This window comes from Saccopteryx leptura, chromosome 4 (assembly GCF_036850995.1).
Source record: "Saccopteryx leptura isolate mSacLep1 chromosome 4, mSacLep1_pri_phased_curated, whole genome shotgun sequence".
Classification (NCBI taxonomy): domain Eukaryota; kingdom Metazoa; phylum Chordata; class Mammalia; order Chiroptera; family Emballonuridae; genus Saccopteryx; species Saccopteryx leptura.
In genome coordinates, this window is record NC_089506.1 from 105417368 (window position 1) to 105432438 (window position 15071).

A 15071-nucleotide genomic window follows, 5' to 3' on the forward strand; every position below is an offset into this window, starting at 1 on the left:
GCTGATGTATGAATTCCAATCTTTAGTACTTATCTAAACACCAGTTAATAGAAGGAAATTCCAGTGTGACAGAGTTTTGACAATCCCTCAGCATTATCTCCAGCAGGAGCTAGTTATGTTATGCTCTTCCAGGAAGGGTGTAGCTGTGTTTGTAGGTTTTAATCCAGCAGTCACTCTCTTTTCTGGGTGTATGTGGAGATTCCCTGACTGACATGTTTTGAGGACCATGAAAGGAGAGAGAGGTTAGTTTTCCTTCTCTATTTTTCCTCACTTGAGAGAGTTTAAGGCCTGACCTGTGGTGGCACAGTGGATAAAGCGTCGACCTGGAAATGCTGAGGTCGCCGGTTCGAAACCCTGGGCTTACCTGGTCAAGGCACATATGGGTGTTGATGCTTCCAGCTCCTCCCCCCTGTCTCTCTCTCCCTCTCTCTCTCCTCTCTAAAATGAATAAATAAAATAAAAATAAAATTAAAAAAAAAAGAGTTTAAATATACAATATTCTCTTAGTAATTCTTTTTAACAATCTAGAAGTTTCTATGCATATTTAACTGGTGTTTGTCCTTAGCTGGGCAGTTTATTAATTAGTATCTACCACCAACCAGATCTTACGATGTAAATATGTATTATACAATCACATTGAGGATAAATTGTGATTTATGTGTTAATAAATTAAGTTTCTCTCATATCATTTAATATTGGGATATTTAAAATGTTCCTATAAATCAGGATTTTTTTTAAAAATCAGGATTTTAAAAAAGAATAATATTAATTTAGTGGGAGACTTGGGTGCAGTTTCCACTGGCCCTGACAGTTCCTCTGCTATAGAAAGAACTTAAATCTGGAATCTGATTTTAGACTCTCAGCTCTGCCTCTTGTTTTTTTACCTTGGAGAGATCACTTCCTCTCTTTACTCATCTATAGAATGAGGATAATTTCCATACCACAGTGTTTTTATGAAGATTAATGGCAGAAATATAACAACTTTTCTACAAAGACAAAATTGGGTTTAAGGGGCCTTGGGCATGGTGAGGAACTCTCTCAGAAGAGAGTGGGGAGGTGCTTTTTGTGGAGTTTGAGCCAAGCATTTATTAGTCATGTGGCCCAAGTATTATGTACGGTAGGTCTTGAATACTTTTCTCCCAATTCTGTTTCCAAAGTCCAGGCTTCCCCACCTGGGTGAACTCAACCCCAGGGCATAGTCTGTTTTCTGTTCTTGTTTCACTTCCCCCAGACTGTAAAATTTGGAGAATGTCCCAGTAGAGCCTGAGCTCTGCATCATCAGGTGTCCTGATTGGATTCGACTTCCCCACACAGTGGGACACTCCTGCTTAACAGCAGGCTGGCAGCCTCTTCGAGACTACTCTTGAGGTGGCTATGAGGATGCTACTCATCACTGCCGAGACCAACTGCCACCAGAGGAAAGACACAACTGACACACAAGTTAGTTGCAAGAATCACGCAGGCAGTTTATTACTCACAAATCCTTTTGGCGTGCTTGGGTACAGCTTAAAGGGGCCCCATTGGCGTGCTCCTCTTGGCTGTCCTTGGAGCTGTGTGGAGTCAGTCCACAACGCTGGAGTCTGGGTGACTACTACAACAAGGGGGCCCCTTAGCTTTAGTACCTTTTCTGGCCTATGCCTTCTACCAGGTGTCAATCTACAGGATTACCACCTCAAATCACGGTTTTGGGAATTCCTCAAAGGGAACCCTTTTTATGTTAATCTAAAGAAATGTCACATCAAGCCACTTTATTTTTTGAGAGAGACAGAGAGAGGGACAGATAGGGACAGACAGACAGGAAGGGAGAGAGATGAGAAGCATTAATTCTTTGTTGCTGTGCCTTAGTTGTTCATTGATTGCTTTCTCATATGTGCCTTGACTGGGGGGCTATAGCAGATGGAGTAAACCCTTGCTCAAGCTGGTGACCTTGGGTCCTCTACCTTCCAGTCCAAAGCTCTATCCACTGCGCCACCACCTGGTCAGGCTCAAAGCCACTTTTAAGGTGTTCCTAGGAAGCTTCTTGTTTTATGTTATCCTACAGAGTTATGCCATCTAGACACTTTTTATCTATATATAACTTCACACACACACAAACTGGGCCCTATGCGAAAGGCAGAGTCTCCCTATCATATCTGTACACACTAGATTAATTCCTATCCAGACGGCATAGCATTCTTTACTTTCCTTAATTGCTTTTAATATTATATCCTAATTTATTTCTATATATCTTCCATATTTTTCTATATATTTAATTATTATAACATTATATTACTGTAACAGAGACGCCATTCCTTCATCTTTGTTATCCCTCTTAAAACTGCTCATTGGTAAGTGCTTAATGTATTTGATACTAGACAAGGTCTTTATACGGGTCCTGGATATCAGCACAGTGAGTCAGGTTGCGAGTAACAGTGGCAGTTAAGTTAAAGCCAATTTCAAGTGCTTCCTTCTCTCCAAAGGAAAGAGCAATGTTGTTTTTCCTGAAATAAAAATCTCAAATCGAACTGGGCCGCTGGTGTTCAGCCCAAAGCCCGAAAAGATACAGGTGCAAAGTTGGGCAGGGGACATCAGTTAACCTCATTTTGGTTGTGCGCTGGCCGGAGTCGTAGGGCTTTGGTTTCAACAGGAGCGCCCGTCCCACCCACCCCTATAGCGGGTGCGGGGCAGTCTGTTGTGTTTCGTCCCCCTAAGCCGCTGTGCCCAGGCTTCTGGTCTTGAGAGATGCAGATGAAGTGGTGTGAAGGGTTGGGCCTTTTTTTTTGTTCCTAAAAATGCAACGAACAAAAAAAAAAGTACAACAATCCAAACCCAACCGTCTCGTTGTGCGCCGACCTCCTTCCTGGGTGGCTCCCCCAGGGCGGCCCCGCCTCCCGCGTCCGCGCCCGCGCCCGCGCTCGCGGCCAAGCCCTGCCGCTCGCGTCGCCGACGCCCTCCGCCGGGTCCCGCGCGCTCCGCCCGCCTCGGGCACGGCGCTCGGCGGCGCGCGCAGCCTCTAGCAGAAGAAGCGGCCGCGGGACCCTCCCCTCTCTAGGAGCACCGCGCAGGCGGCGGTTGGAGACACCGGAAAGACTCCCGCCTCCCCTCTGAACCCCACTCTCTGGGTAAAGGCAAGACCCGGGAGGCGGCACAAAGGCGAATCCCAGCCGGGAAGGCGGACCGAGGTGCCGGGAAGGAAGGCGGCGGGGTGGGGCTGAGTCGGTCCCGCGAGTCCATTTTGCAGCCGCGCTGGGCGCGTAACGCGAGGTCTGCGTAGCTAGACCGGCGGCCGCGCGGCTCCAGACGCGGCCTGGAGAGTGCGAGCTAAGTACAGCCCCGGGCGCCTGTCGTGGAGGTTGGGGACTTGTCCTGCAGGGACGGACCTGCGTGTTCGGGGGCTGGCGGAGAGCTCGGCCCGAGCTCGAGTTCCGGCAGCACGGCGCATACCTGCGGGGCTGGGGACGGGGAGTGGGGAGCAGCGGCCTGCTGTGGGCGTCCCGGGGCAGCGGGGTCCACGCCGGAAAACCTGCCCCGCCAGCGAGCGCGCTCGGCTCCGCTGCCAGCGCCTCGGGATCGCCTGGAAAAGAGAAGGCGACCGTGAACCAGAACTGAGAAGCTCCTTAGTGCAGAAATCTCCAGCCTCCCTCATACTCGGACATTTTCACCAGGTCCTAGCAGGCTGGCTTGTGGGGACAGTTGAAAAAAATTGAGGATTAAGACTTAAGAATCCTGTACAAATTAATGCTTAACACCCTCTTTGTTCTTTCTTTGCAGTAGCCTTTGTCAGTTCCAACGTGGAAAAAAAATAATCCCAACCAGATTCCTTTGCTCTGGGAAGTAGTAATTCTGACGAATACACCTGCTTTCAGGGACAGAGGTAAACTACAACACATTTTTCTACATTAAAAAAAATAACACCCAGTTTCTTTGGGCCTAGAACTATGTGTAGAATATACCCTTGTGGGTGACCTTTGTTCTTTTCATATTTTTGTCGAAAGTAAAAAACAGTAGATTCCAAACTTGGAAATTCTTTATGTGGCAATTACCTGAAATGTATTATAATCCAAAAATTTATATTGCAAAGGAAAGGGACGATCAGCAGCATATTTCCCCTTCCCCTCTGCATGCTGCTAAAGCTAGTACAACAGCTTGAGTGTTCTCTTATTTTTTCTTCAATTTTTAAAATTTATTTTTATTTAGAAATTAAATTTAATGTGACATTGGTCAATAAGAATACATATGTTTCAGATGAACATTTCTGTAGCATTTGAACTGTTGCTTGCAATGTGTGCCCGTCAAATCATTTGACCCAAAGTCAAATCATTTTCCATCAGTCCCTCTACTGAGTGTTATTTTAATGGAACTGTTGATAAATGGGTTATACTTCTGTATTATACAATAAGATACATTCCTTCAGGCTATCCTATCTTTCCATAAATATACCACATTTTTTTTCACCAGCTGATGTACTAAACCACCCTGCTAAGTCCTTCCATAACATCAGGTGATTCTCTTCATTTTTTTCTACATTTATGATAGGTTGGCTACCTGGCCTTCTGCTACAGCATTTATTCAGACACTCCCATTTCCATGAAATTGCTTTGTAGCTGTTATCCTATGTAATAACGTACTTTGTTTTCCCTTGAAATTACAGTTCAAGAGACCAGGTATCTTTTAGGACCTTTCTTGGTTAATACACTCATGCTCTAACATAACATTTTAAATGTATTTACAATTTTCAGTGTTTGTACACATATTTAATTAAACCACCTTATACCGTTTAGCAGTTTACAAGATTGTCACAAATTAATCTTTACAAGAACATTATGAAGGTACGATAAAAATTCTTACTCAATAAAGGGTAAAACTAGTGCTTGAACCTACGTTCAGAAGTAGGTTCATTGTTCTTTCCTCTGCAGTGGAGAGCCTGTTACAACCTAAATTGTAAAAATCAGAATTTTAGAGGGGATTTAGAGAGACCCATGATTAAGCTGCTCCATTTTTTTAATGAAGGTACCAAATTCTTGACCCACTTCCTGGATAGTGCTAAGATCTAAGATTTGGGAAACTCAGACCCTGTGCCTAGCTTGCTGTGTATGACAGAAATCTCCATGGTGGGAAAGGGGTTAGTTTTTTCACTTGTAAAGTTAGGTGCTTAGCTAGATGATCTCTAAGATGTTTTTAAAGCTCAGTACTTCTATTTTATTTTTTCCCCTTGACTTTATTACCATATATTTCCTATACAGCTAGTGCTCTACCTATGACCACGATTGGTTCTGACAGACTGGTCCTAACATGATTTGGTCGTAAGTTGAGTAGGCTATATGTACAGTACTGTGAAATGATGTTATAAAAATCTTTAAGTCATATTTTATCATAATTTTCTTTCATCATTGTTATATATCATAATTTTCTTTGTTCATTTTATGCCATTTGTATCATTTCTACACCATTTTGTTTCTTATTTTTACATTCATCAGGTTTAAGTAAAACACTGCATTACCAGTACAACTGGTTTAATATTTGCAAAGACAGTTTCCTCTTGGTAGACATCTTGGGAGGGGTTTGATGAAAACTATCCAAGACACAAAACACAAATTGCTGTACCGAGTCTGGGATAACAGTTGAAATGGTGCAGGCGGAGATGGTAGTGCTGCCGGAAGCTGGTCCACACTGTCGTACACCCAGCTGGGCAACGCTTGCTCTGCCAGACGCGAGCAGTCCTGGCTAGTGATTATAGTCTTAAAGTTGAATGGTCGTAAGTTGCATAGGTCCTAAGTCGATCAATATTTGTATATATTGGTAATACACCGACATATACTAGTATTAACTGCCTTAAACTGTTCTGTATTTTAAACTTGGATAGGTATGGTAAAATATGCCTTGCTCTTGGGTTTTTATTAAGCTTTATAAAAGTATGGTTCTTTTGTAAGGTCAGGAACTGCATGGAGAGGTGGGGCACTCGCATACATTATTGGTTTGAGTTCATAAAGTGTTGTATACCCTTTCTGGAGGGAAACTTGGCGGTCTTTTTAAGAGCCTTAAAAATGTTTCTCTCTTTGATCCACATAACAATACATTTAAAGGTATTGTCTAAGGAAATAATCAGCTGTGGACCAAGATTTTTCTACAAGATGTGCTTAAATTAAGTGTTATAATACTTAAAAATAACCATAAAAAAAGAGCATATTTATAAGGTACACTAGCATGTTTTAGAAGAATAAATAATGATAGAAGAGATGCATGTGATAAGTGAAAAAAGTAGATACAAAATTGTGTTACGCTGCTGGTTTTGTTAAATATATGTGTGCACAAACAAAAGATTGGAAGAAATATGCCAAAATGATAATCGTGGTTATTTCTTGCTGATGTATTATGAGTGATTTTTTTCCCCTATATTTTCTGAATTTTGTATCACAAATTTATAATTTAAGAAGACCATAAAAACTTAATTGCATGGATAGCCTCTCCAACTTACGTACGATCTCAACTCTCTGTCCTTTTTATAAGGCATTTATCATTCCTTTTACAGTAATAATATCTTTGTAAATGTGCTCTATTTCTGAATTTAGGGCAGGAACTGACTTTTGGCCTATATTTAATCTTTATAAATATCAATAAAACATTGGATTATCCCTTTTTGTTATTGAAAGACACTGCCATTGTCATTCTCTTGACTTGGGACTCTAGATATTAGAATGGTACTAGCAGAGTGCTATTCTTACCTCTTAATAGTTTACAAGTGTCCTTTGATATACAAGAGAGTTATATTGCAGTTAAGCCTTCTATAAAGCAATTCCCATAATGTGACCTCTTTTTAATTAATTTCCGTAAGAGGTGTAGATATATTTCTAAGGAAAAGTAGAATTACAATTTTTTTGCTAATAGTGTAAATTATTGCCTTTTCTGTGTCTTTTTTGTTCTCTAATGGGATTTGGGCGGAAATCATAGGTGATATTTTGAATAACTTTGTACCAAAGAAATTAAGTTTTGTAGGAAAGCTTATTTTAATAGATTTTTATTAAAATTAACTTTTGTTTAAGAATGAATGAATAAATGAGCACCTTTGGCATTGTAATCATTTTGCTCTGATCATTTAAAGAGAAAGGATTTGTAGGAGGGAAAAGTCTAATACACAGGTTAGCTTTCACTTCTGTTTTGTGAGTCCTTTCCTTATACCTTTATAAGTATTGGCTTTTCTTTCCATTTTTAATATTTTGGTTGTCGTGTTTTGGTTTACATGTGTAGAGACTGTTCGTGCTAAGTACCCATTCCAGGTCGGATTGATAAGGCAGTTTTCCTTGAGTGCAGCTACATTGCAAATTTGCTTAAAACTTAAATTTATGGCGATGTTATACACCTGTACATTTGTCAGAATTCACAGAACTGGCCTGACCAGGAGGTGGCGCAGTGGATAGAGTGTCAGACTGGGATGCGGAGGACCCAGGTTCGAGACCCCGACCGAGGTCGCTAGCTTGAGCGCGGGCTCATCTGACTTGAGCAAAAAAAGCTCACCAGTTTGGACCCAAGGTCACTGGCTCAAGCAAGGGGTCACTCGGTCAGCTGAAGGCCCGTGGTCAAGGCACATATGAGAAAGCAATCAGTGAACAACTAAGGTGTTGCAATGAAAAACTGATGATTGATGCTTCTCATCTCTCTCCCTTCCTGTCTGTCTATCCCTATCTATCCCTCTCTCTGACTCACTCTCTGTCCCTGAAAAAAAAAAAATTCACATAACTGTACACCAAAGAGTGAATTTTACTTATGTAAATTAAAAAGTATATTAAAACTATAAATATATTAGGAACGCACAGTCAAAAACTATAGAGGTGGTAGACAACAAGGTATATATTTGTTTACTTTCTTTGCTTGTATAAAAATTGGGAAATTTTTAATTGGTGGGAAAATAGATGTTAGTCTTTCAAAATTGAGACCTTTTTGGTTTTCAGAAACACAAAGGAAGAAACAAATGTTGGAAAACTTGTTTGTCTTTATACACTTAATTTTACATTGGTTAAGGTGAAATTTTATGAGTGAACAGTAATTTTGTTTACATAATAGTTTCTTGACGTCAGTAGAGCTTGATTTCTATATTGGGAAGAAATTAGCCCCCCCTCCCCCAAGTAGCTGTGTACTTTAGTTTCTTTGAAGAAGTAAGCTTTATTAGATTCAGTTTTTTTGTTGTTGTGGTGGTTAGCCACACTAAGAAAAGGATCTATAAATTCCTTTACTTTGAAGCATACTCTTCATGCATGAGACTAAAAAATCTTACTGTGTATTTTCATTTAAAACTTCTGAGGTAACAAACTTACCATGGTTTCTTGGATTAGAATATTATGTCTCACTTTTATCTAAAAGTCAGCCCTGGAAGTGGTTACATAGTTTTGTTCTAGAGAGAGTTTTGGGTATAAAGCTAAGTGAAGAAGAGAAAATGAAAGTGCTTAGTTTTTAAAGTGAATGAAAATAAGAATCTTTATAAAGAATTTTTAAATTTAAATTATAAGCTATTAAAAATGAAACAAGAGCTATCATAATTTTAATGCAATTTGTACAAAAGGGACTTTCTAAATAGTGTTTTTTCCTCTGTTTTATTTTAAGAGCTATAAGTTCATTATGGCTTTCAGATGACTGTTTATTATTTCTATATTTTCCTGTGTGTAACGTTTTCCCTTTGCCTTTTGATCATACTTGATTGCCTTAAAATTCTTCTTGGCTCCTATTACAGTATCCCTCAGTTTTCTTCAAAGTTTCTTTTTGCCTTGGGTGCCCTTTTTCTTATCCCAACTGCATATCCTTTTATTTTCTTATTTAATATGCTTGGATAGCATTCTCTGGAAATATTAACCTTGCAAGGTAAGTAAATTGGGTTTACTTTCTTGAATGCTGCCCCCATTACTTTACTGTTTCTACTGCCTACTCCAAAATCTACCCTGAGGATAGAATTCTTTGGTGAAAGATAGCAGTGAAAGTGATAATGTGTAGAACAAGACTAGGATTTAGGATTGGAGGATAGTCCAAAGTTTTCCTTCTCTGTTGTAGAGAGTTGTTTTATAGCTACTTGGTAGCATTTTCCTAGCATACAGTTTTCATAGCCATTCTCTTTTCAGCTCTTCAAAGGTTGTATGATTTATATCACAAAAGATTTTTCAGAAAAAGTTCATCATACATTTTCCATATGGCACTAAATTTGACAGAACAATCTTTGCTTTAATCCCACATATATAGGGTGGGGCCAAAGTGGGCTTACAGTGTTCATATGGAAAATAATGCAATAATTAATAAGCAATAATACAAGAATAAACTCTTATGTTTCACATACTCATAAATGTAAACTTACTTTTGGCCCACACTGTACATCATATATGCTCATAATTTAATATAAACTAGAAACTAGCCCTGCAAACTCAACTTATCTTTTAAATACTATTTATCTTCTAGATTGTAGCTCTAATTGTGACTTAAAATTACTGTTAAAAATTATTTACTAACCCTGGCCGGTTGGCTCAGTGGTAGAGCGTCGGCCTGGCGTGAAGGAGTCCCGGGTTCGATTCCCGGCCAGGGCACACAGGAGAAGCGCCCATCTGCTTCTCCACCCCTCCCCCTTTCCTTCCTCTCTGTCTCTCTCTTCCCCTCCCGCAGCCAAGGCTCCATTGGAGCAAAGTTGGCCCGAGCGCTGAGGATGGCTCCATGGCTTCTGCCTCAGGCGCTAGAATGGCTCTGGCCACAACAGAGCACCGCCCCCTGGTGGGCATGCCGGGTGAATCCTGGTCGGGCGCATGCGGGAGTCTGTCTGACTGCCTCCCCGTTTCCAGCTTCAGAAAAATACAAAAAATAAGAATTAAAAAAAAAAATTAGGCCCTGGCCGGTTTGCTCAGCGGTAGAGCGTCGGCCTGGCGCGCAGGGGACCCAGGTTCAATTCCCGGCCAGGGCACATAGGAGAAGCGCCCATTTGCTTCTCCACCCCCCCACCCTCCTTCCTCTCTGTCTCTCTCTTCCCCTCCCGCAGCCAAGGCTCCATTGGAGCAAAGATGGCCCGGGCCCTGGGGATGGCTCCTTGGCCTCTGCCCCAGGCGCTAGAGTGGCTCTGGTCGCGGCAGAGCGTAGCCCCTGGTGGGCGTGCCGGGTGGATCCCGGTCGGGCGCATGCGGGAGTCTGTCTGACTATCTCTCCCTGTTTCCAGCTTCAAAAGATGAAAAAAAAAATATTTACTTATTTTTTATTATAAAATGGCCTACAGATCATTAGGTCCTATTTTTTATTACTCTGTTGGTAACATGATATATATTCAATATGTGTGTATGTGTATGGTGGTAATATATATGTGTGTGTATGTATATTGTATATATATACATATATATATGTATTCCTAAGTAAAACTGAATGAGGAGAAATTTAGCACTATTATTGGTTTTAAAACTTTGGGGAGGCCCTGGCTGGTTGGCTCAGTGGTAGAGCATCAGCCCGGCGTGTGGAAGTCCTGGGTTCAATTCCCAGTTAGGGCACATAGAAGTGACCGTATGTTCTCCACCCCTCCCCTTCTCTCTTTTTCTTCTTTCTCTTCTCCTCCTGCAGCCATGGCTAGAATGGTTTGAGCAAGTTGGCCCTGGGCACTGAGGATGACTCCATGGCCTTGCCTCAGTTGCTAAAATAGGTCGGTTGCTGAGCAGTGGCCACAGATGGACAGAGCATACCCCTGTTGGGGGCTTGCCAGGTGGATCCCAATAGGGGTGCATGTGGGAGTCTGTCTCTGCCTTGCAGCCTCTCACTCTCACTAAACAAAAACAAAACACAAAACTTTAAGGATAGAACTTTTAAAATGTATTCATAAGCTTGCATTGAGAATTGGTATTCTCTACATCAAGAATTTCAAATATTTTGGTTTCAGACTCATTACAGTCTTAAAAACTGAGGCTCCTAAGATGTTTTATGTGTGTACAGTACAGTATATATTTACTATATTGTAAATAAGAATAGAAAAATTTTAGGATATTAAAATAACAGTGATAAACCTGTTACATGTTAACATAAATAATTTGTGAAAAATAACTTTCTAGACACATATCTGAGAAGAGTGGCACTGCTTTACATATAGATCTCTAATGAATTACTGTATAAGACATCTGGAATCTTTCATCTGCCTCTGCATTACACCTGTTTGCATTGTTATTTTGGCTGAAATATACAAAGAAAATCAAATCTGGTTTTGCACAGATATATAGATGGCAAGGGAAGGAATATTTTAATAGCCTTTTCTGCTAATTGTGGATCTTCTTTGATACTATACCAAAACTCAATAAACAGTAGTTTCTTAAAGATAAGTTGCAGTATGGAATCTGAAATCATATTTTTGAACATTGTGGTCTTTTGATCTTTTACCAATGCTTGATTTATAACAGTCAATGGTGATTTGAACCAGTTTGTTCACTGTGTCTGTAAATCTCCAGATCTTGACATTTTTCATTATACAAGTAATCCCCCCCCAAAATAACCCAATTATCTTCACTTACTCATTAGAAAAAAGTTTTTAATTAATGGGAAGCTGTCAAGCTCTTAAGTGGCAAATTGTTTTCCAAAAGTCTAGTTTCATTCAAAAACTCAAATTTTATCTGTGACAAGAAATAGTCATTTTTTCCCTTAAAATGATGGGCTCATTTTGTTTTCAAGAAAATGTCTGCCAGATACCTAAATCTGAATGGCCATAGTTTTGTTATTCATTCTGTCAGGTAAAAATGGTGTTTCATGACAACAGCAGTTGGTTAATTTCAGCTTGCAACTCAATCACATAAGCACTTTTCCTCCAGGCAATTATCTGATCTGTGTGTCTGTGAGTATCAGAAATGCTGTGTATTTACATTCCTATTCTGTCACACAAGAATTAAGATTTAGTAAAATAAGCCAGACCAGGCAGTGGCGCAGTGGATAGAGCATCGGACTGGGGTGCAGAGGACCCAGGCTCAAAACCCTGAGGTTGCTGGCTTGAGTGGGGGCTCGTCGGCTTGAGCGCAGGGTTGTTGGCTGGAGTGTGGGATCATAGACATGACCCCGTGGTCACTGGCTTGAAGCCCAAGTTCGCTGGCTTGAGCAGGGGGTCACAGGGTCTGTTGAACTCCCTCAAGTCAAGGCTTATATGAGAAAGTAATCAGTGAACAACTAAGGTGCTGCAACGAAGAATTGATGCTTCTCGTCTCCCTTCCTGTCTGTCCCTATCTGTCCCTCTCTCTGTCATAAAAAATAAAATAAAATGAGGACCTGACCTGTGGTGGTGCAATGGATAAAGCATTGACCTGGAACGCTGAGGTCGCTGGTTCAAAACCCTGCACTTAACTGGTCTAAGGAACATATGGGAGTTGAAGCTCCTGTTCCTCCCCCTTTTCGCTCGCTCTCTCTCTCTCTCTCTCTCTCTCCTCTAAAATGAAAAAAAAATAAAATGAATAATTTTACTGCTTTATCAGGAATATTCTTAAACTGGCTACCCCATTTGATGTGGTGGTGAAGAACATAGACTAATAGTTTGGTACCACATATTTATTGCCTTGTTTGATTCCTGCTGAGGCTCCAGCAGTGTCTGCTCATCATTGCTCTTTACAGCACAATGGTCAACACGGTGCCAAAAGCAAGTAATATCTCAGTATTATCATGAAAATAGTATTGACCTCACAAATGCCCTAAAAGAATCTTAAGGTCACCTAGGTTTCTGCCCACCACATTTTGAAAACTGATGCTCTCGAGAGTACAAGGTGGCTTTGATTACTGTTCTGGTGGTATAAAAAGACAGAATTCTCTAGGGAAGAATGAATTGCAACTCTCTCATTTTTATGTTTTTATGATTCTAATAATTGTAATTTTGCCTTTGAAATAGAAAAAATGCCATTTTAAAATAAAAGTCCGCATGAGAGTACATGGCTCGGATTTATATTTCTGTGCTGCTCTTTTAAATACCACATTTTATAATTGTGGGCCCAGACTAAAGAGCTCTTTCTATTCAGACACTGAGTAGCTTTGTTTCTGACGGTTAGTAGTCAGCTCTCTGTTCTAAACAATCAATTGGGTGCTGCTGGCTCAACTTGCAGTTGTCCTAGTCCTAACCCTGTCTCAGCCAAAGACTGTTGTTGGAAAGCCCACACAAAGGCCTTGTGTATAAGGGGCCCTACTAATAAGGAGCATGTTCTAGACCCAGCAGATTAAATCTGCTTTGGTGTGCATTCCCTTCCCAGATTTCTCATTTATTTCCTTTGTTTGCTTTGTTATTTAAGTGAAAGATCATTTTTAATGTCCATGAAGATAGTTTCTTCTAATTTTTATATAGTGTAAGTGGAGCGGATTACTGGAGTAAAATAAAATGTTTATTTCTCTGTGGTAGGATGTGATGGAGCTGCTTGAAGAAGATCTTACATGTCCAATTTGTTGCAGTCTGTTTGATGATCCTCGAGTTTTGCCTTGCTCACACAACTTTTGCAAAAAATGCTTAGAAGGAATCTTAGAGGGGAATGTGCGGAATTCACTGTGGAGGTCGTCCCCATTCAAGTGCCCCACATGCCGTAAGGAAACCTCAGCTTCTGGAGTCAATAGCCTGCAGGTTAATTACTCCCTGAAGGGTATTGTGGAGAAGTATAACAAGATCAAGATTTCTCCCAAAATGCCAGCATGCAAAGGACACTTGGGGCAGCCTCTCAACATTTTCTGCCTGACTGACATGCAACTGATTTGTGGAATCTGTGCCACACGCGGTGACCATACCAAACACATCTTCTGTTCTATCGAAGATGCCTATGTTCAGGAAAGGGATGCTTTTGAGTCTCTCTTTCAGAGCTTTGAGACTTGGCATCGGGGAGATGCTCTTTCTCGCTTGGATACCTTGGAAACTAACAAAAGGAAATCTCTACAGTTGCTGACTAAAGATTCAGATAAAGTGAAGGAGTTTTTTGAAAAGTTACAACACACATTAGATCAAAAGAAAAATGAAATCCTGTCAGACTTTGAGACCATGAAACTTGCAGTTATGCAAGCCTATGACCCGGAGATTAACAAACTCAACACCATCTTGCAAGAACAACGAATGGCCTTTAACATTGCTGAGGCCTTCAAAGACGTGTCAGAACCAATTATATTTCTGCAACAGATGCAGGAGTTCAGGGAGAAAATAAAAGTAATCAAGGAAACTCCTTTACCTCCCTCTAATTTGCCCACAAGCCCTTTAATGAAGAACTTTGATACCAGTCCGTGGGAAGACATAAAACTAGCAGATGTGGATAAACTTTCTTTGCCTCAAGACACTGGCACATTCATTAGCAAGATTCCGTGGAGCTTATTTTTAAAGCTGTTTGTGGTAGTCATTCTGCTTGCCCTTCTCATTTTCTTTGGTCCTACTATATTTCTAGAATGGTCTTTATTTGATGAATTCTCAACCTGGAAAGACCATCTTTCATGCTTCAGTTCCTATCTGACTAAATCACCTGATTTTGTAGAACAATCAGTTTTTTACTGGGAACAGGTGACAGATGAGTTTTTCATTTTCAGTGAAAGATTCAAGAATTTTACTTTGGTGGTGCTAAATAATATGGCAGAATTTATGTGCAAGTATAAACTGTTATAAAATCTGTTTCAGGTGCATAGTTCTCTGTCTTCTGTGAGACATTTGTTAGAGAACAGTGGTAGTTCAGATTTGGTCAAAGATTCCAGTCAGATATTTTCCTTCAAAAGCATTCTTTTCAAAAATAATGTTCAAATTAGGCAACATAAAAGATAAAAGTGAAATTTATTGGTACAGTCCTGAACTATTTTTTAAAGAGTGCTTTTGAAATAAGTATTTTACCACCCAATACTGATTGCATTTGTACTGTATAAAAAGGTAAGGGGTGAGAGTACATGATCTAATATTGTATTGGTGAGGTAATGTCATAGTGATCATTCACTTAAGCATGTACTAAATAAAGACTACTCTAGCCAAGCAATGTGTTGGGGTGGGGGGACTGTCTTGGTGCGTTTCCTAAGCCAGAAAAGAAAGATGGATTGGATTTCTGGATTTTCTGCTGAGTGCTGGTTTTCTTTTTTGCTCAAGTGTAAGTCTCATGTAAATAAAAATTGGTATTTTCTTG

At 40.4% G+C, this 15071-nt stretch overlaps 1 protein-coding gene across 4 annotated transcripts; it reads left to right on the plus strand.

The window, feature by feature from the left end:
* Positions 1-218: 218 nt before the first annotated feature.
* TRIM13 (tripartite motif containing 13) lies at positions 219-14588 on the plus strand. 4 transcript variants are annotated; one of them, XM_066380926.1, is made up of 3 exons: positions 219-242; positions 3751-3853; positions 13337-14588. In XM_066380926.1, exon 3 carries the CDS (start codon positions 13343-13345, stop codon positions 14567-14569), a length of 1227 nt encoding a protein of 408 aa, XP_066237023.1. In that variant the 5' UTR covers positions 219-242; positions 3751-3853; positions 13337-13342; the 3' UTR covers positions 14570-14588. The 4 variants fall into 4 exon arrangements, with proteins under 4 accessions (XP_066237023.1, XP_066237020.1, XP_066237021.1 ...); XM_066380923.1 differs by lacking the exon at positions 219-242 and adding an exon at positions 2898-3161; XM_066380924.1 differs by lacking the exon at positions 219-242 and adding an exon at positions 2898-3101.
* Positions 14589-15071: the final 483 nt, after the last annotated feature.

What these genes read in the sequence shown, in the direction of transcription:
- TRIM13 (XM_066380926.1), top strand. Translation starts at nt 13,343, where the DNA reads ATGGAGCTGCTTGAAGAAGATCTTACATGTCCAATTTGTTGCAGTCTG.